Source organism: Pleurodeles waltl, chromosome 2_2 (genome assembly GCF_031143425.1).
Source record: "Pleurodeles waltl isolate 20211129_DDA chromosome 2_2, aPleWal1.hap1.20221129, whole genome shotgun sequence".
In the NCBI taxonomy this organism is placed as follows: domain Eukaryota; kingdom Metazoa; phylum Chordata; class Amphibia; order Caudata; family Salamandridae; genus Pleurodeles; species Pleurodeles waltl.
Window position 1 is genome coordinate 1,174,145,719 of NC_090439.1, and position 21,977 is coordinate 1,174,167,695.

The window sequence follows — 21,977 nt, forward strand, 5'->3', positions numbered from 1 at the left end:
GTGATATTTAGTGACACATGGTCAGACCATCTCCAACACCTATCAGCGGTCTTACAGGCATTACGAGAAGCACACCCGACCGCCAATCCCGGAAAATGTAAACTGGGATATACGTCTATCCGATATCTGGGATACATCTTAGGACAGGGGCAGGTCCGTCCACAAGTAGAGAAAGTGGAGGCAATCCAACAGATCCCTATCCCGTCATCAAAAAAAGACATGCGTGCCTTTCTAGGACTCGTCGGGTACTATAGACAGTTTATACCCGGTTTTTCTACCATTGCAGAGCCCCTTACTAACCTACTGAAAAATACATCCCCGAAAACCTTTAAAGCCCTGTCCGAGACCTGTATGCAAAGCTTTCTCCAACTCAAGAATGCTCTATCCACTGACCCCGTTTTATGTTGTCCTGATTTCAATGTCCCCTTCTATTTACAGACTGTTGCTTCTGGAGTGGGGCTGGGGGCTGTGTTGTCCCAACCACAACCTGATGGTACTACCCGTCCCATCTTCTACATAAGTAGAAAACAACTTCCCCAGGAACTCCACTATCCAACTATTGAGAAAGAGTGTCTGGCCATTAAGTGGGCCATTGAATCCCTTCGTTATTACCTCAGTGGTCGCTCCTTTACCCTCGTAACTGAGCACGCTCCTCTCACCTGGCTCGCTCGACATAAGTACACCAACCCTAGAATCCTGCGATGGTTTCTTTCTCTGCAACCTTTTTCTTTTCAGGTGTTCCATTCTCCCGGCCGGGCCATGGTCAATGCGGACTCTCTCTCCAGTCATCCCATGCCAGAGCGTCATCGGCAGACGCTCTCTAGGGGGAGTGTTTGTGATGGGTCTCCTCAATCCGACCCACACTCTGCCCGGACTTGTGCTGACTCTGCCTTTGTTGCACCGGTAGTGACCCTGGATGACAGTGCTAGCATTGGTTGTATTACGAGGCCGCGGTACCTAACGGGATTTAAAAATCGGCTTCATCTGTCTTCGGGTGAGCACGACGGGAATAGGAGCTGGGAGGCATCGGAGCTCGTGAACTTGGAGGAACAGACGATTGCAGAAACTGCAGAGACCAGAACAGAAGCAGCCGCTCCGTGAGGAGCGGAGCGCCGCCCGAATCGGAATCAACGGAAACCCCTGAGGACGGCTGCTGACCCCGGGAAGCGGAACGAAAGAGCCGCCATGCTTCAGGAGAAGCGTGGCCTTTCCAGGTACGGGGAGCGGTACAAGGGGAAGCGGGGGGAGACGGGAGGTGCGGGAAAAGGGCAAGGAAGGAAAAGAAAAGGGGAACACAGCATGGGGAGCACTACGAAGAAAGGAAAACAAAGGGGGACACGGCACGGGGAGCACTACGAAGAAAGGAAAAACAAAGGGGGACACGGCACGAGGAGCACTGCAGGAAAGGGGAGAAAAGGGGCCAAGACAGGAAACACTGGGAAGAAGCGAAACAAGCAGAAGAGCGATAAAAGACAGCGAAGAGAGTCGTAAATGAGTATGCATAAAAGATAAAGGCAAGGAATCGAAAAGGGGAAAACAGGAAAGAAAGGAAATCTAGAGTATTCGACTCAGAGGAAAAGAAAGAAAGAGAGCAAGGAGAGAAATAGAACAGGTCTAAGAGAAAACCAGAAGAAATTAAGTAAACAAAGGAGAAATGACAGGAGAAAGGTTATAGAGGCAAGAAGGAGAGAGGGAAAATACAAAGAGAGTAAAACCGCAACCCCACACTTACTGGTTCTATGTTCTTCTTTTCCCGCACGCTTCCCGCGAGGTCCTGGGAGAACGAGAAGAAGAAGAGGATGCGAGGTACGTGCCTGAAGGAGATGTCACCACCACCCACCAGAACAGAACAATCATCTGAGGCTGTTGCCTGTATATTACCTATCAATCCAATAAATCAAATCTACTAAACCAAGGACAACCCGCGCAGTCTGGTGTTTCTGTCCCAGCCATCCTCGTACAAAGTCATATTTAGTATGGACAGAATGGTAATACAAAATCCTGCTGACTGGTGAGGTTGGATTTAATATCACTATTTTAGAAATGCCACTTTTAGAAAGTGAGCATTTCTCTGCACTTAAAATCTTTCTGTGCCTTACAGCCTGTCTCCAATCCACGTCTGGGCTGGGCTGGTTGACAGCTCCCTTGTGCATTTCACCCCAACAACCTCAAACACAGGATGCTCAGCCACACCTGCACACATTTGCATACTGAATGGGTCTTCCTGGGCTGGGAGGGTGGAGAGCCTGACACTTACATGTCAAAGGACAGTGGCCTGCAGTCACACAAAGGACCGCCAAACCCCCTCCTGGGACCCTGGCAGACAGGATTTGTACTGAAAGGGGACCTTGTGCACTTCTAAGCCACTCTTTGAAGTATCTCCCACTTCAAAGGCACATTTGGGTATATAAACTGGGTCCCTGACCCTACCAAGTCAGACACTTCTTGGGAAGCCATTCTGCACCAGAACCTGCAACCTGCCAAGAGAAGCTGCCTGGCTGCCCAAAGGACTCATCTGACTGCTTTTCTGTAAAGGACTGCTGCCTTGCTTTTGCTCTGCTGCCTTGCTGGCCTCTGGCCCTGCTGAGAAGTGCTCTGCAAGAGCCTGGATTGAGCTTGCCTCCTGTTCCTGAAGTCTCAGGGCCAAAAAGACTTCGGGGCTAATTCAGAATACGGCAGGGGGCCAGCGCCAAAAGGCCGCCCGCCGGCCCAGCGGGAAAGCCCCTGCAACGAGGAAGCCGGCTCCGAATGGAGCCGGTGGAGTTGCAGGGGTGCGACGGGTGCAGTGGCACCCGTCACGATTTTCACTGTCTGCTAAGCAGACAGTGAAAATCTTTGTGGGGCCCTGTTAGGGGGCCCCTGCACTGCAGTGCAGGGGCCCCCAGGGGCCCCACGACACCCGTTCCCGCCAGCCTGGTTCTGGCGGTGAAAACCGCCAGAAACAGGCTGGCAGGAAGGGGGTCAGAATCCCCATCAGCGCCGCCATGGAGGATTCCCTGGGCCAGGGGAAAACCGGCGGGAAACCGCCAGTTCCCCTTTTCTGACCGCGGCTTTACCGCCGCGGTCAGAATAGCCCGGGAAGCACCGCCAGCCTGTTGGCGGTGCTTCCGCTGCCCTCCGCCCTGGCGGTCATAGACCGCCAGGGTTGGAATGAGGGCCTTCATCTCTGCAAAGAAATTCCTTGTGCGGCGAAAATCGACGCACAGCCTGCCCAGCTGTGAGAAAATCACTGCATCACTGAACCGGAACGACACAGCCCAGCTCACTGAGTGGAGATCGACGCAGCGCCAGCACTGCAACTGGAACTTCGACGCACAGCCCACCGGATCAATGCATCACCGCGCCGGAACAACCCGGCCTGACTTCTGGATATTGATAAGTAATAATTAGAACAACATTGAAAGACTTACCATGAAGGAATGAACATTATATAATAAATACTGGTCATACTTTATGAAATATAAAGGACTGATAATGAATATGAGTTGGATGTGTGCCTGAATGTATAAATTGTACAAATCAGCAACTTGATGCTGACCACAGTTTTTTTTGGGGGTGTTCACCCTGTTCAGTGCACCGTCTGAAGTATTACAGAAGTTAATTTGGGTCAGGAAGCGCCAATATACTCCGTTAAAACTTCCCATTAATTTAGTACCCATTTGTTAGTGAGTCCTCCCCACCCACAAACTCAACACTGGCATTAAAGTGGCACCTCTGGCTACCAGCCTCAGAACTCCACTGGACTCGGAGAGATCAGAAGAACAGCATCATCAGAATCCCTGGACTTCAGAAAGAAAGGCTTCACCAAAAAAGACTGCTAAACCAAGACAGGACTTCAAAAAGAGAAGGGCTGCTCTTGCAGTTGATCCTGTGTCGAGAAAACCCAAGGGCTGGACCTGCTCCCACTTGAGTCAAAGACCAGTGAGTGGACCCCAAGGGCAAGTTGGAAGGCCTCCTGTTAAGCTCCAGGGACACAAAAGCTATAGAGGCCATGCACCTGCACGGTGCCCAATTGCACCTGAATTTGCCCTGGGTGCCGTTGGTGTAGTCTGTGAGATTGAGTCCTAACTCCCAAGAGGTGCTCCCAACTCCTGGAGCATTGGCTGGTGCTAGAGTGTTCTCTTTCTCCCCACAGCTCTGCAAGTTTTGAGTCTAAAGCAAAAGCTAATGGTTTTAGCCTTGAATGCTCTTCAAGAACCAAGGCTCCACACAAGACCGCTGGACTTTGCCTGGCCCCAAACATTAAATCTAACATCAGATTCAAGCTGCACAGAACTCCTCGGACAAACCCGTCAGTGAATAAGAATCAGAAATGTTTTGTAAGTGCAAAGATAAAAGTTTGACCTGGAAGAAACCCAGCCCCTGGATTCAACCCATGCTCTATTTCCGAGGGGGTGAAGCACTGACTTTGGGCCAGACCCTCAGGTTTGAGGCTCATAGTTTATCACTAAGAGTGAAAAAGAGATTTAAAATAGTTTTGAGGAAACAGCAGTGATCTACAAAACTCTTGCGAAAACTTATAACTCTGAAGTGAGGTTTTAATTTTAAGAACCCTAACTGGATCTGATAGTGAATAGTCACAATATTACTTGGTGTAATCTCACAACCACCCTCTTTCTCACAACAGGGTCACAGTTTTGACTGATGGGTAAGTGGTCCTATATGGTCCTATATGTACTGCCTGTTTGTTTCATGTCCTTACCAGTTGCTCCTCGTTGTCGAACAGAGCGAGGGACCCATTGTGTGAGGAGCAGAATTTCTGGCTCTCGTCCCAATCCCCTTCCTCTTTATACATCGTTGAGAAGTAATAACATTTGTTTCTACTGTGGAGCCAGTCCATGGGGCAGGGCTCTAAGTGAGGAGGCACTGGGATGTCCTGTGATGAAAAGCGCCCTAGAAGCAGAAAATGTGAAATAATCATTACTTCTCTTACAACTGCCTGACATACATCATTTTGTCATCATACTGATGTTCTGTGACTCATTACCAATTCAAGTCAATACAGGAGTCTGCTGTGATGTGAATATTTTGTTAAATATATATAGAACAAACCCAGCTACAAAGCAACAGATGTGGTAAGCCTCAGATTCCCGATTGGGGCTGGGCACCCCAAACAAAGCTGTGCCTGAGACTGCAATATATAATGCAATAGTGGCTGCTTCATGGAAATGCAATGGAGATGCACTTTTAGGTCTAGGGCACGAACATTCGATGCCCGTCTGCAAGACAAATAACACAAACGCATGGTCATTTTCACAGTCAGATGAAGGTTGTCCAACCATTCTTCAAGGAACTGTATCACTTAATGTACATCCCATAGTACAGAATACCTAGGTTTAGGTGGATTAGAGACATGTACACACCACAAGAACTGGAAACCAGTATTGGGTTCCCCAGATAGAAGTCACTAATATGAGCTGCAGCTCCTGCCTCATCACTTGACTCTTTGCTCTCGGAATCATAATGAATAAGGGAAATGCATAATTAAGGTCCCCTTTCAGTCTTGAGTAATGCGTCTGTTTCCGGTACCACTGGGTCCGGCCTTCAGCTGAAGAAAGCCTTCACCTCTGTGTTCAGTCTGGACACAAAAAGATCATCGCTGCAGGGACCCCATCTCTGATTGAGAGATGCAAACACTTGGGGATGCAGAATCCAATTGCTGCTGTTGTAGAGATATCTGTAATTCCACTACCATTACCACAGAATATACTCCACTACCCCCGAAATTTGATGGTGTAGTCAAAATTGCCAGAAATCCTATTTGCACTAATCTTCAGGGATGTGTTCTTCCCAGTCTGTTGATTTAACATGATGCAGAGATATTGTCCATCCTATAATATATGTGGCAGTTCACTTTCTGATAAAAAGAGGGCTTGATTTAGAGTTCGATGAACAGGTTTCTCTATCACAAATATTACGAATATCCTGTATTAAAGGTTTATTGTATCCAGTGGCTTTTGCAATACGGTGGACGGGATGCCAGTCACATTTCTGACAGTTAACTGCCTGATGACCTCTAAATTAGGCTGGAAAGTCCTTAGGGCAAACGATCATGCAAGAAGTTGCCAACAATTGATGTGAAACTTAGGGGCATATTTACTAGAAAGTGGCGCATAGATCCTGAAGCGCCACTTTTCTTGCATCGTGTATGCCCCACCTAACAACACCATGGTTGTGACGTATTTACAATCCGTTGCACCATGGTGGTCGTTAGGGCAATAGCATCAACATTTTTGATACTATTGTGGCTCTTTGCTGCACTAGCGTCAAACATTTTGACACTAGTGCAGCAAACCACAGGGAGGCCCATTGATTAAAATGGGTGCATCATTTTAACATTTGCTCTGAGCAGGCATTGAAAATGATGAAAAAATTGCGCCATGAAAAGTTATAAATCTTCCTGCGTCAGAACGCCCCCTTGCATACATTATATGTGACTCAGGCATAATGTGGCACAAGAGTTTACAAGGTGGTGCCATGCACGCATTGCACCACTTTGTAAATATGGCTTAGTAGAAAGGCCTCTTTAATGCCGCCTTAGCATAAAATAAATGATGCATGGTGATGCTAGGGTCTTGTAACTATGCCCATTATTTCTGTCTCTGACCATCTGCCTCAGGTGGAGATTGGACCGCATCATGCATCCCAGCCCCATTTGCTGGCTTTGGACTCTATAACTATCTTTGGTTCAAACTCAAAAATAGCTCTGCCGTTCCAGGCATACATGTGCTCCAGACACAGACACCTCTGTCTTGGCCTCCATTAACAAGGCCACCTGATCCACGTTTGACAGACTTTTGTGAAGATGTTGATTCTTCAGTATCTGAAGGGCCCTGTAATGAAGAAGCCCTGGAAATATTGCCTGGGAGATGGCGTAGTAGAGTATGCTGGAAGTATTGCTGGGATTGAGGATGCTAACATCCCTACATTTCTATCTCAAGGATAAAGTCTGACTGGTCAATGCGGACCACAATTCCTTCCAGCCGTCTACACATTGAGAAATGATTAACACCGATTTTGAGGTGTTGATTAAAAACCCCCAGCTCCTGCATTTAATAGATCACCCTGTTCAGGTGCAAACTTGCTGTTGTTTGATCTTGAGTAAAACTTATTATATCATCCAGTTAAACAATCATTTAAATCCCTGTGGCTCTGATGGTCTCAACCTTTCAATCAATCAATCAATCAGGATTTGTATAGCACGGCTGCTTCACCCGTGAGGGTCTTGAGGCACTGAGGGGCTGTGCTGCCGCATCACACTGCCTGTTCCTGTTGGTTAAACATCCAGGTTCTGAGGTCCTTCTTGAACTGTTGGAGCGATGGTGAGGCTCTCAGGTGCAGGGTGAGGGTGTTACAGGTCTTAGTCATGAGGAGAGAGAAGGAGCGGCCTCTGCTGTTAGCCCAGCAGATCTGCTGTGTAGCTGCCAGGGAGAGGCAGCTGGAAAGGAGTTCTCTGGTCATTTGGTGGAAAGTCACTCGACTGTTGACGTATGCCAGATCTGCATTGTGTAGTGCCTTGTAAGCGTGGGTGAGCAGGTTGAACTGGCATCTCTTTGCAACAGGTAGCCAATGGAGTTTCCAGACGTGAGGGGTGGTGTGTGTCTGTCTGGGGAGGTTGAGGAAGAGTCTGGCTGCTGTGTTCTGGATGGTCTGGAGTTTCCTCATGAGTTGGGCAGTGACTCTAGGTAGAGGGAGTTGCCATAGTTGAGTCTGCTGTTCACGAGAGCTTGCATGACAGTTTGCCTGGTATTGGGTTGGAACCATCAGAATACCTTCCTGAGCATTTGGAGGGTGAGGAAGCAGACAAGGAGACAGTGCTGACCTGTTTCTTCATGGATAGCTTGCTGCCGAGGAAAATGCTGAGGTTGCAGGCGTGTTCAGACAGTTTGGGGTTGGAGCCTAGCTTGTGTGGCCACCATTCATTGTTCCATAGGGTGTGCTTGCCTTTCCTGAAGATGAGTACTGTCTTGTCAGTGTGGAATTTGAGACCGTTGCTGTTCATCCAGATGGCCACCTCCTTCATGCATCTTTCAAACCTGTCTTTGATGGCCGTTTGTCAGGAAGAGGATGAGTTGAGTCCCATCGGCGTAGGGAATAATGTTGAGTCCGTGGCTCTTGAAGATGTTGGCCAGGGGTGTCATGTATATGTTGAAAAGTGTTGGGTTGAGTGATGAGCCTTGAGTTACTCTGCAGGTGATGTTCTTAGGAAGGAGTACGGGGCATGATGATATTCTGTGTTCTTCTTGTGAGGTAGGGAACAATCCACTTGAGGGCTGCTCTTTGTATTCTGATCTCGTGGAGTCTGTTGATCAGCGTGTGGTGGGACACGGTGTTGAAGGCTGCTGAGTGGTTGAGGAGGATGAGGGCTGCTGTTTCTCCGTGGTCTAGCAGCATTCTGATGTTGTCCATAGCTGCGACTAAAGCTGTCTTGGTGCTGTGCTTTGCTCTAAAGCCAGCTTAGGAGGGGTCCAAAAGGTTGTCTGGTTACCTTGATGTTGATAGCAATCCCAATGACCTTGGCTGGGAAAGGGAGCAGGGAGATTGGTCCGCAGTTCTTGAGTTCTCCTGAGTCTGCGAATTGTTTCCTCAGCAATGGATTCATGTTGTCATGATTCCATTTCTGGTCAAAATGAGCCATGGTGATCGAGGAGTTGAGGACCTTAGTGAGTACTCTGCTGATAGGTTGATTGCTGAGGTTTTAAATGTGGTGGGGCAGGGATCTGCTGGGGCTCCAGAGGATGGATCTCATGATGGATGCTGTTTCCTTCTCAGTAAAGATGTTCCATGAGGTGAGTTGGTGGGGTGGGTGTTGGTCAGCGTGAGATGGTTGATGTTATCCTCTGCGGGGGCTGGGTTGCGAAGTCTTGGTAAACGGTGTTGATTTTGTAGTGGGAAAAGTCCCAGAGGGTGTCGTAGAGAGCTTGCGAGGGTGTGATGGTGTTTTCGGTTGGTTGCTAAGGGGTTGTGAACTCCTTGACTATGTTGAAGAGTTGCTTGCTGATGTTGGAGCTGTAATTGATGCAGTTGGCTAGGGCAGTCTTCTTGGTATTTTTCAGGTGATGGTGGTGATGATTGAGGGAATCATTTGAGGGTCTTACTGGCACGCCATCTTCTTTCCTTCTGTCTGCAGTTGTGTTTCTGAATTTAGATTTCTGCTGTGAATCAGTTGGGATGGTTTGTTTGTTTCTTGGGGTTGGTGGGATTCCTTGGTGCAACTTCTTTGGTGCTTGCAGTGATCCAGTTTGCAAAGTTTTCTGCTGCTTGTTCTTTGTCTTCGGTGATGGTGGGTAGGCAGAAGTTGAGTGCGTTGCTCTGAGACCTTTGACCAGCTGTGCTGTATTTCGCTAGCAGTTGAGGCAGGGATGTTGGGGGATTCAGATATGGTGAAATGGATGCAGTGGTGATTGGTCCAGGTGAGCTCCTCGGTTTGGGTGTCTGTTACTCTGTTACTTGCTGAGAAGATGGGATTGGATCGTGTGTCCTGTGGTGTGTGTGGGGTGACAAGCTGCTTGAGTCAGAAGTTGATCATGCTTTCTAGGAGGTCGGCCTTGTGGACATTGTTGGTGTTCTCAAGGTGAAAGCTGAGGTCTCGTAGATAATGCAGGGTTCAGCCAGGTTGCTGTGATGAAAACTGCATAGAGGTCGAACGTCATGATGATGTTCCAGATTTCCAGGGTGTGTTTTCCGATTGAGCGTGCGTTGATTAGCAAGCAGTTGAACTTTCTGTAGGTGCTGACGTCAGCCTTGTTGGTGGGTGTGTGTGATGCAGAGTGGCTGATTGGAGAGGTGTTGGTGGTATCTTCAGTGATGCAGGTGAAGTGGCAGGTCCAGAAGGAGAAGGGACCTTCAGTGGACCTGGAGGAGTTATGGGTTCAGTTGTTGTTGTCCTGGTGTCCGGGGTTCAGGGCTCACAGTTCGTCCAAGGTGAAGACGTTGTGGCTGTAGGGGTTGGGGGGCCTGTCGCTGTGTGTGGTCTGGGTGCGCATGTGGCATGTCCTCTGCATGCATCTGCTGCGGTCTCCATGTCGTGGGGAGACATGGTGCTGGAGAGAGGGACAGGGGAGGGGTAGTTGTAGGAAAGTAGCCTCTTTCTAGCCTTGTTAATCACACTTTTGGCCTGTTTGTGAATATATGTCAGGGTGTTTTTACTGTCTCACTGGGATCCTGCTAGCCAGGGCCCAGTGCTCATAGTGAAATCCCTATGTTGTCAGTGTGTTTGATATGTGTCACTGGGATCCTGCTAGCCAGGACCCCAGTGCTCATAAGTTTGTGGCCTATATGTGTTCCCTGTGTGGTACCTAACAGCATCACTGAGACTCTGCTAACCAGAACCTCAGTGTTTATGCTCTCTCTGCTTTTAAATTTGTCACTGCAGGCTAGTGACTAATTTTACCAATTCTGATTGGCACAGTGGAACACCCTTATAGTTCCCTAGTATATGGTACCTAGGTAACCAGGGTATTGGGGTTCCATCTCTATGGGCTGCAGTATTTATTTTGCCACCCATCAGGAGCTCAGACAATTCTTACACTGCCACTGCAGCCTGAGTGAAATAACGCCCATGTTATTTCACAGCCATTTTACACTGCACTTAAGTAACTTATAAGTCACCTATATGTCTAACCCTCACTTGGTGAAGGTTAGGTGCAAAGTTACTAAGTGTGAAGGCACCCTCGCACTAGCCAAGGTGCCCCCACATTGTTCAGGGCAATTTCCCCGGACTCTGGGAGTGCAGGGACACCATTACACGCGTGCGTTACACATAGGTCAATACCTATGTGTAGCGTCACCATGGTAACTCCGAACATGGCCATGTAACATGTCTAGGTTCGTGGAATTGTCTCCCCAGTACCATTCTGGTATTGGGGGGACAATTCCATGCATCCCTGGGGCTCCAGCATAGAGCCAGGGTACTGCCAAACTAACTCTCTGGGGTTTTCTCTGCAGCTACCACTGCTGCCAACCCTCAGACAGGTGTCTGCCCCCCTGGAGCCTGGGCAGCCCAGTCTCAGGAAGGCAGAACAAAGGATTTCCTCTTAGAGAGGGTGTTACACCCTCTCCCTTTGGAAATAGGTGTGAAGGGCCTGGGAGGAGTAGCCTCTCCTGGCCTCTGGAAATGCTTTGAAGGGCACAGATGGTGCCCTCCTTCCATGAGCCAGTCTCCACTGGTTCAGGGATCCCCCCAGCCCTGCTCTGGTGCGAAACTGGACAAAGGAAAGGGGAATGACCAGAGCTCCTCCAGTGTGTCCCAGACCTCTGCCATCTTGGATGCAGAGGTGTGAGGGCACAATGGACAGCTTCAAGTGGCCAGTGCCAGCAGGTGATGTCAGAGACCCCTCCTGATAGGTGTTTACCTTTCTCTGTAGCCAATACTCCTCTGAGGGCTATTTAGGGTCTCTCCTGTGGGTATCTCACCAAATAATGAATGCAAGAGCTCACCATAGTTCCTCTGCACTTCCGTCTTCGACTTCTGCCAAGGATCAACCACTGACTGCTCCAGGACACCTGCAAAACCGCAACAGAGTAGCAAGAAGACTACCAGCAACATTGAAGCACCTCATCCTGACGGCTTTCTCAACTGTTTCCTGGTGGTGAATGCTCTGAGGGCTGTCTGCCTTCACCCTGCACTGGATGCCAAGAAGATATCTCCTGTGGGTAGACGGAATCTTCCCCCTGCCAGCACAGGCACCAAACTACTGTATCACCGGTCCTCTGGGTCCCCTCTCATCCTGATGAGCTTGGTCCCTGGAGCACAGGAGCTGGGTCCAACTGTCCCCGACAGTCCAGTGGCCCTTCTGTCCAAATTTTGTGGAGGTAAGTCCTTGCCTCCCCACGCCAGACAGTAATCCTGTGTACTGCCTAAACTGCAGCTGCTTGGGCTTCGGTGCACTGTTGTAAGACTTCCTTTGTGCACAGCCTAGCACAGGTCCCCAGCACTCTGTCCTGAATTGCCCAACTCGCTGAGTTAGGACTCTGACCTCTTTTGTTGTGCTGAGTCAACCGTCGTCCTCAGCTCTTCTGAACGCCTGTTCAGGTGCTTCTGCAGGTGCTGCCTGCTTCTGCGTGGGCTCTCATGTATTGCTGAGTGCCCCCTCTGTCTCCTCCTCCAAGGGGCGACCTCCTGGTTCTTCCTTGGCCCTGGCAGCACCCAAAATCCTCAAAAGTGAATCTTGCAGCTAGCAAGGCTTGTTTGTGGTCTTTCTGCGTGAAAACAACTCTGAATCCTCTAGCATTCCGTGAGACATCTTCTGACCATAGGAGAAGTTCCTGGCACCTTCCGTTGTTGCATAATCTTCAGTTTCTTCCACCCAGTGGCAGCCCTTTTGCACCTTCATCTGGGGTTTAGTGGGCTCCTGCCCCCCCTGGACACTTGCGTGACTCTTGGACTTGGTCCCCTTCCTTTACAGGTCCTCAGGTCCAGGAATCCGTCTTCAGTGCTTTGCAGTCAGTTGTTGTCCTTGCAGAATCCCCTATCTCAACTTTACCCTCTTTCTGGGGTAGTAGGGTAACTTTACACCTACTTTTCAGGGTCTTGGGGTGGGGTATCTTGGACACCCTTAGTGTTTTTTTACACTCCCAGCGACCCTCTACACACTACACTAGGCCTGGGGTCCATTCGTGGTTCACATTCCACTTTTGGAGTATATGGTTTGTGTTGCCCCTAGCCCTATTCTTCCCTATTGAATTCTATTGTGTTCTACAGTGTTTGCACTACTTTTCTAACTGTTTACTTACCTGATTTGGTTTGTGTGTGTATATTTTGTGTATATTACTTACTTCCTAAGGGAGTATATCCTCTGAGACACTTTTGGCATATTGTCACTAAAATGAAATACCTTTATTTTTAGTAACTGAGTATTGTGTTTTCTTATGATATAATACTAAGTGATATAAGTAGTATAGTAGGAGCTTTGCATGTCTCCTAGTTCAGCCTGAGCTGCTCTGCTATAGCTACCTCTATCAGCCTAGGCTGCTAGAACACCTCTAATCTACTAATAAGGGATAACTGGACCTGGCACAAGGTGTAAGTACCACAAGGTACCCACTATAAGTCAGGCCAGCCTCCTACATTGGTGGCCTCCGTGAAGGGAGGTACCAGAATGACAGGGGACCTCTGACCTGAAGTGTGTTGGTGGAGGCGAGAGCACCAGAGGTGTTGTGAGCAGGAGGCAGGAACAGGGGCAGAGGCTGGCTGGTTTTGCCTGGGGAAAGAGGGTGGGAAGGCAGACCCGGAGAGGGCGCGCTTAGCGGGATAGGCTGCTTGGGTCTGGGAGCAAGCTGCAGGGAAGCTGGCAGCCGAGGGAGAACAGAAGATGGTGAAGCAGAGGGGTGGACGCTGGCATTGCATAGGCAGGGCTAGGAGGTGATGAAGACTGGGCAACCTTACATGAATCTGCAGCGAAAGAGGGGTTGTCTAGCCCCACCTTCCCTGGCCTCTGATGTGCACAGATGCGCCTGCCACTGGCCGAGGCTTTACCCGGGTGTGGCCAGCATGTGTTACGTGATGCAGGAGCAGGCATCCACCTAAATGGGACTAGGACGGAAAAATGGTGGGAAAACAGCATCAGGCTGCTGAGAGTTGTGGTCCTTGTGATGGGTGGCTGGAGGATCTTATGGAGTCTCACGATGCAGGAGGAAGTGCCCACCTAAATGTGGGCTAGGGTGGAAAAATGGCAGAACAGCAGCAGGTTTTCTCCTAGTAGCGGAGGCTGCTGGGAGTTGTAGTCCTTGCGGTGGGTGGCTGGAGGGTTTCGTGAAGTCTTGTAAAGGGCTCATCGAATTGTGGAAACACCAATGAGCTGAAGACAGGCCTTATGGGAGAATAGTGAATTTGTACCCTTGGGTGCTCCACTGAAACTTACAAAGGCTTCTGTGAGGAGAGAATAATGGAATTGTTGCATAGGTTCTTATTATGCTAATGAGGCTACTTGATTTGGGCAACAGAATCACATAGACTGTGGGATGCTAAGTAAAATTCTACATCATGTGACATCTGTAGGCCTAATCTGGGTTTTCAGGCTAACCAGCAGCACCTCATCTCCACCCAAGAGCAGGGATGATTGTGGCAACCGGGCACATGACAAGAAAGACTCCTCAGGGGAAGTGCGGTTGATCAGATCTCATACCTTTCTCTCAGTTACAATGGTCTCACACAGGAAAAGACAACAGAGGCAGAATATAGTTCAATAAGGATTTATTGAAGTAACTACATCTTAGATAAAATAGCATGTATTACAATAACTAGGATAATAAAACACAATAGAAGCAATAAGGTGACGAGGAGAGTGAAACGCAAAAATAGTCCCACCATATTGTCACTAGGAGTAAGATATAGTTCTCCTACCTACGCTATGTTTAGAGCACAGCATATTAAGCCTAACCTGCCCTTCAGGTTTCCCCCTGGGAAAACACCATCCCTCATACCTGGATAAAGAAACCTGGAGTCTAGAGAGACCATGGTGGTCGTTAGGGCAATAGCATCAACATTTTTGATACTATTGTGGCATTTTGCTGCACTAGCGTCAAACATTTTGACACTAGTGCAGAAAAACACAGGGAGGCTCATTGATTAAAATGGTTGCATCATTTTAACATTTGCTCTGAGCAGGCATTGAAAATGATGAAAAAATTGCACCATGAAAAGTTGTAAATCTTCCTGCGTCAGAACGCCCCCTTGCATACATTATACGTGACTCAGGCTTAATGTGGCACAAGAGTTTACAAGGTGGTGCAATGCAAGCATTGCACCACTTTGTAAATATGGCTTAGTAGAAAGGCCTCTTTAATGCCGCCTTAGCATAAAATAAATGATGCATGGTGATGCTAGGGTCTTGTAACTATGCCCATTATTTCTGTCTCTGACCATCTGCCTCAGGTGGAGATTGGACCGCATCATGCATCCCAGCCCCATTTGCTGGCTTTGGACTATAACTATCTTTGGTTCAAACTCAAAAATAGCCCTGCCGTTCCAGGCATACATGTGCTCCAGTTACAAAGACACCTCTGTCTTGGCCTCCATTAACAAGGCCACCTGATCCACGTTTGACAGACTTTTGTGAAGATGTTGATTCTTCAGTATCTGAAGGGCCCTGTAATGAAGAGGCCCTGGAAATATTGCCTGGGGGATGGCGTAGTAGAGTATGCTGGAAGTATTGCTGGGATTGAGGAAGCTAACATCCCTACATTTCTATCTCAAGGATAAAGTCTGACTGGTCAATGCGGACCACAATTCCTTCCAGGCCGTCTACACATTGAGAAATGATTAACACCGATTTTGAGGTGTTGATTAAAAAACCCAGCTCCTGCATTTAATAGATCACCCTGTTCAGGTGCAAACTTGCTGTTGTTTGATCTTGAGTAAAACTTATTATATCATCCAGTTATACAATCATTTAAATCCCTGTGGCTCTGAGGGTCTCAACCTTTCAATCAATCAATCAATCAATCAGGATTTGTATAGCACGGCTGCTTCACCCGTGAGGGTCTTGAGGCGCTGAGGGATTGTGCTGCCGCATCACACTGCCTGTTCCTGTTGGTTAAACATCCAGGTTCTGAGGTCATTCTTTAACTGTTGGAGCGATGGTGAGGCTCTCAGGTGCAGGGTGAGGGTGTTACAGGTCTTAGTCATGAGGAGAGAGAAGGAGCGGCCTCTGCTGTTAGCCCAGCAGATCTGCTGTGTAGCTTCCAGGGAGAGGGAGCTGGAAAGGAGTTCTCTGGTCATTTGGTGGAAACTCACTCCACTGTTGACGTATGCCAGATCTGCATTGTGTAGTGCCTTGTAAGCGTGGGTGAGCAGGTTGAACTGGCATCTCTTTGCAACAGGTAGCCAATGGAGTTTCCAGACTTGAGGGGTGGTGTGTGTCTGTCTGGGGAGGTTGAGGAAGAGTCTGGCTGCTGTGTTCTGGATGGTCTGGAGTTTCCTCATGAGTTGGGCAGTGACTCTAGGTAGAGGGAGTTGCCATAGTTGAGTCTGCTGTTGACGAGAGCTTGCATGACAGTTTGCCTGGTATTGGGTTGCAACCATCAGAATACCTTCCTGAGCATTTGGAGGGTGAGGAAGCAGACAAGGAGACAGTGCTGACCTGTTTCTTCATGGATAGCTTGCTGCCGAGGATAATGCTGAGGTTGTAGGCGTGTTCAGACAGTTTGGGTTGGAGCCTAGCTTGTGTGGCCACCATTTATTGTTCCATAGGGTGTGCTTGCCTTTCCTGAAGATGAGTACTGTCTTGTCAGTGTGGAATTTGAGACCGTTGTTGTTCATCCAGATGGCCACCTCCTTCATGCATCTTTCAAACCTGTCTTTGATGGCCGTTTGTCAGGAAGAGGATGAGTTGAGTCTCATCAGCGTAGGGAATAATGTTGAGTCCGTGGCTCTTGAAGATGTTGGCCAGGGGTGTCATGTATATGTTGAAAAGTGTTGGGTTGAGTGATGAGCCTTGAGTTACTCTGCAGGTGATGTTCTTAGGAAGGAGTACGGGGCATGATGATATTCTGTGTTCTTCCTGTGAGGTAGGGAACAATCCACTTGAGGGCTGCTCTTTGTATTCTGATCTCGTGGAGTCTGTTGATCAGCGTGTGGTGGGACACGGTGTTGAAGGCTGCTGAGTGGTTGAGGAGGATGAGGGCTGCTGTTTCTCCGTGGTCTAGTAGCATTCTGATGTTGTCCATAGCTGCGACTAAAGCTGTCTTGGTGCTGTGCTTTGCTCTAAAGCCAGCTTAGGAGGGGTCCAAAAGGTTGTCTGGTTACCTTGATGTTGATAGCAATCCCAATGACCTTGGCTGGGAAAGGGAGCAGGGAGATTGGTCCGCAGTTCTTGAGTTCTCCTGAGTCTGCACATTGTTTCCTCAGCAATGGATTCATGTTGTCATGATTCCATTTCTGGTCAAAATGAGCCATGGTGATCGAGGAGTTGAGGACCTTAGTGAGTACTCGGCTGATACGTTGATTGCTGAGGTTTTAAATGTGGTGGGGCAGGGATCTGCTGGGGCTCCAGAGGATGGATCTCATGATGGATGCTGTTTCCTTCTCAGTAAAGATGTTCCATGAGGTGAGTTGGTGGGGTGGGTGTTGGTCAGCGTGAGATGGTTGATGTTATCCTCTGCGGGGGCTGGGTTGCGAAGTCTTGGTAAACGGTGTTGATTTTGTAGTGGGAAAAGTCCCAGAGGGTGTCGTAGAGAGCTTGCGAGGGTGTGATGGTGTTTGCGGTTGCTAAGGGGTTGTGAACTCCTTGACCATGTTGAAGAGTTGCTTGCTGATGTTGGAGCTGTAATTGATGCAGTTGGCTAGGGCAGTCTTCTTGGTATTTTTCAGGTGATGGTGGTGATGATTGAGGGAATCATTTGAGGGTTTTACTGGCACGCCATCTTCTTTCCTTCTGTCTGCAGTTGTGTTTCTGAATTTAGATTTCTGCTGTGAATCAGTTGGGATGGTTTGTTTGTTTCTTGGGGTTGGTGGGATTCCTTGGTACAACTTCATTGGTGCTTGCAGTGATCCAGTTTGCAAAGTTTTCTGCTGCTTGTTCTTTGTCTTCGGTGATGGTGGGTAGGCAGAAGTTGAGTGCGTTGCTCTGAGACCTTTGACCAGCTGTCCTGTATTTCACTAGCAGTTGAGGCAGGGATGTTGGGGGTTTCGGATATGGTGAAATGGATGCAGTGGTGATTGGTCCAGGTGAGCTCCTCGGTTTGGGTGTCTGTTACTCTGTTACTTGCTGAGAAGATGGGATTGGATCGTGTGTCCTGTGGTGTGTGTGGGGTGACAAGCTGCTTGAGTCAGAAGTTGATCATGCTTTCTAGGAGGTCGGCCTTGTGGACATTGTTGGTGTTCTCAAGGTGAAAGCTGAGGTCTCGTAGATAATGCAGGGTTCAGCCAGGTTGCTGTGATGAAAACTGCATAGAGGTCGAACGTCATGATGATGTTCCAGATTTCCAGGGTGTGTTTTCCGATTGAGCGTGCGTTGATTAGCAAGCAGTTGAACTTTCTGTAGGTGCTGACGTCAGCCTTGTTGGTGGGTGTGTGTGATGCAGAGTGGCTGATTGGAGAGGTGTTGGTGGTATCTTCAGTGATGCAGGTGAAGTGGCAGGTCCAGAAGGAGAAGGGACCTTCAGTGGACCTGGGGGAGTTATGGGTTCAGTTGTTGTTGTCCTAGTGTCCGGGGTTCAGGGCTCACAGTTAGTCCAAGGTGAAGACGTTGTGGCTGTAGGGGTTGGGGTCCTGTCGCTGTGTGTGGTCTGGGTGCGCATGTGGCATGTCCTCTGCATGCATCTGCTGCGGTCTCCGTGTCGTGGGGAGACATGGTGCTGGAGAGAGGGACAGGGGAGGGGTAGTTGTAGGAAAGTAGCTTCTTTCTAGCCTTGTTAACCCCACTTTTGGCCTGTTTGTGAATATATGTCAGGGTGTTTTTACTGTCTCACTGGGATCCTGCTAGCCAGGGCCCAGTGTTCATAGTGAAAACCCTATGTTGTCAGTATGTTTGTTATGTGTCACTGGGACCCTGCTAGCCAGGACCCCAGTGCTCATAAGTTTGTGGCCTATATGTGTTCCCTGTGTGGTACCTAACAGTATCACTGAGACTCTGCTAACCAGAACCTCAGTGTTTATGCTCTCTCTGCTTTTAAATTTGTCACTGCAGGCTAGTGACTAATTTTACCAATTCTGATTGGCACACTGGAACACCCTTATAATTCCCTAGTATATGGTACCTAGGTACCCAGGGTATTGGGGTTCCAGGAGATCTCTATGGGCTGCAGTATTTCTTTTGCCACCCATCAGGAGCTCAGACAATTCTTACACAGGACTGCCACTGCAGCCTGAGTGAAATAACGTCCACGTTATTTCACAGCCATTTTACACTGCACTTAAGTAACTTATAAGTCACCTATATGTCTAACCCTCACTTGGTGACGGTTAGGTGCAAAGTTACTAAGTGTGAAGGCACCCTTGCACTAGCCAAGGTGCCCCCACATTGTTCAGGGAAATTTCCCCGGACTCTGGGAGTGCGGGGACACCATTACACGCGTGCATTACACATAGGTCAATACCTATATGTAGCGTCACCATGGTAACTCCGAACATGGCCATGTGACATGTCTAGGTTCGTGGAATTGTCTCCCCAGTACCATTCTGGTATTGGGGGGACAATTCCATGCATCCCCGGGGCTCCAGCATAGAGCCCGGGTACTGCCAAACTAACTCTCTGGGGTTTTCTCTGCAGCTACCACTGCTGCCAACCCTCAAACAGGTTTAAACCCCCCTGGGGCCTGGGCAGCCCAGTCTCAGGAAGGCAGAACACAGGATTTCCTCTTAGAGAGGGTGTTACACCCTCTCCCTTTGGAAATAGGTGTGAAGGGCCTGGGAGGAGTAGCCTCTCCTGGCCTCTGGAAATGCTTTGAAGGGCACAGATGGTGCCCTCCTTGCATGAGCCAGTCTCCACCGGTTCAGGGATCCCCCCAGCCCTGCTCTGGCGCGAAACTGGACAAAGGAAAGGGGAGTGACAACTCCCCTGACCAGCACCTCCCAGGGGAGGTGCCCAGAGCTCCTCCAGTGTGTCCCAGACCTCTGCCATCTTGGATGCAGAGGTGTGAGGGCACAATGGACAGCTCTGAGTGGCCAGTGCCAGTAGGTGATGTCAGAGACCCCTCCGGATAGGTGCTTACCTTTCTCTGTAGCCAATCCTCCTCTGAGGGCTATTTAGGGTCTCTCCTGTGGGTATCTCACCAAATAACGAATGCAAGAGCTCACCATAGTTCCTCTGCACTTCCCTCTTCGACTTCTGCCAAGGATCGACAACTGACTGCACCAGGACGCCTGCAAAACCGCAACAAAGTAGCTAGAAGACTACCAGCAACATTGAAGCACCTCATCCTGCCGGCTTTCTCGACTGTTTCCTGGTGGTGAATGCTCTGAGGGCTGTCTGCCTTCACCCTGCACTGGATGCCAAGAAGATATCTCCTGTGGGTAGACGGAAGCTTCCCCCTGCCAGCACAGGCACCAAACTACTGTATCACCGGTCCTCTGGGTCCCCTCTCATCCTGATGAGCTTGGTCCCTGGAGCACAGGAGCTGGGTCCAAGTGTCCCTGACAGTCCAGTGGCCCTTCTGTCCAAATTTGGTGGAGGTAAGTCCTTGCCTCCCCACGCCAGACAGTAATCCTGTGTACTGCCTAAACTGCAGCTGCTTGGGCTTCGGTGCACTGTTGTAAGACTTCCTTTGCGCACAGCCTAGCACAGGTCCCCAGCACTCTGTCCTGCATTGCCCAACTCGCTGAGTTAGGACTCTGATGTCGTGGGACCCTCTTTTGTTGTGCTGAGTCAACCGTCGTCCTCAGCTCTTCTGAACGCCTATTCAGGTGCTTCTGCGGGTGCTGCCTGCTTCTGCGTGGGCTCCCATGTATTGTGGAAACACCAATGAGCTGACGACAGGCCTTATGGGAGAATAGTGAATTTGTACCCTTGGGTGCTCCACTGAAATTTACAAAGGCATCTGTGAGGAGAGAATAATGGAATTGTTGCATAGGTTCTTATTATGCTAATGAGGCTACTCGATTTGGGCAACAGAATCACATAGACTGTGGGATGCTAAGTAAAATTCTACACCATGTGACGCCTGTCGGCCTAATCTGGGTTTTCAGGCTAACCAGCAGCACCTCATCTCTACCCAAGAGCAGGGATGATTGTGGCAACCGGGCACATGACAAGAAAGACTCCTCAGGGGAAGTGCGGTTGATCAGATCTCATACCTTTCTCTCAGTTACAATGGTACCACACAGGAAAAGACAACAGAGGAAGAATATAGTTCAATAAGGATTTATTGAAGTAACTACATCTTAGATAAAATAGCATGTATTACAATAACTAGGATAATAAAACACAATAGAAGCAATAAGGTGACGAGGAGAGTGAAACGCAAAAATAGTCCCACCATATTGTCACTAGGAGTAAGATATAGTTCTCCTACCTACGCTATGTTTAGAGCACAGCATATTAAGCCTAACCTGCCCTTCAGGTTTCCCCCTGGGAAAACACCATCCCTCATACCTGCAGTCTAGAGAGACACCGTCCCCATGTAGATCAGAAGTTCGGCAGTCTAAGCAAGCAGCTGTAGCGAGGCAATCAGCATTAGGCATGCCGTTGTGGTCACCTGGCTGGAATCTCCCTCTAATGTGTATGCGACAAAGGAGTGTTTTTATAATAAAGCAGTTGACCTTCTAAGAAATGAGTATAAGTGTGTATGTTTCTGTGTATGTTGGAGACACAGCATACCACTTTTTTTCGGCAACCTATCTGCCGGTAGCCTTGAAGGAAGCACAAAGTGAAATGAATGTCCTACTGAGAAAGTTTTGCTTTCCTAGGTGAAAGGACAATTAGAGAGAAACAAACACCGCAAATGTGGCTATTGCTAGAAAAATAAATGAATGCTTGAATAAAATGTAACTGAGCTAAAGTGCACAATGGCAGGCCTAGTTTACTAAAATAACGTAACTAAAATATGGCTAAAATAGCTATATAACAGAATCGTGAGATAAGCATTCTTCAGGTCCAATCAGTCTTGAAAAGCCTGTACAAAATCTAGCCACTGAATTTTTTCAGGTTCAGTACTGGCCTGTACCCTCCTCTTTTCCACATCACCAGAAACAAACTCTTGGAAAAAACCCTGGAATGAGGATCTGAAATACATATGATGCTTTGTCCAACAAACTCTAAATCTCTGTGTCGACAAAACTCTGTTCTAGATGGGAAACATTCAACTGTCTGGGGCAGCGTGCTTCATTGGTCTGCCATAATATTTTACCTTGAATCACTGAGCCATCAGTAGAACCCAAGCATCCTGAGTAATCAGCTTCCAATTGTGAAGGAACAAACCTACCCGCCCTCAAAATCACACTTGATATTCGAATAATTTGTACTGATAAATCCAGAACTAGAGCCACCTCTCTGAAATCAGCTAAGGCCACCTCTGGCCATGAAGGGGAAAAAGGTACT

General features: G+C 48.6%; 1 protein-coding gene across 3 annotated transcripts in view; it reads right to left on the bottom strand.

Moving 5' to 3' along the window:
- LOC138283045 (collectin-12-like) overlaps nt 1–21,977 on the bottom strand; it is a 119,240-nt gene that overhangs the window by 30,920 nt on the left and 66,343 nt on the right. For all 3 annotated transcript variants that reach the window (XM_069221181.1, XM_069221180.1, XM_069221179.1), the window contains one exon: nt 4,703–4,893. In XM_069221181.1, the coding sequence (XP_069077282.1) occupies nt 4,703–4,893 (191 nt within the window). The remainder of the gene's footprint in view (nt 1–4,702; nt 4,894–21,977) is intronic.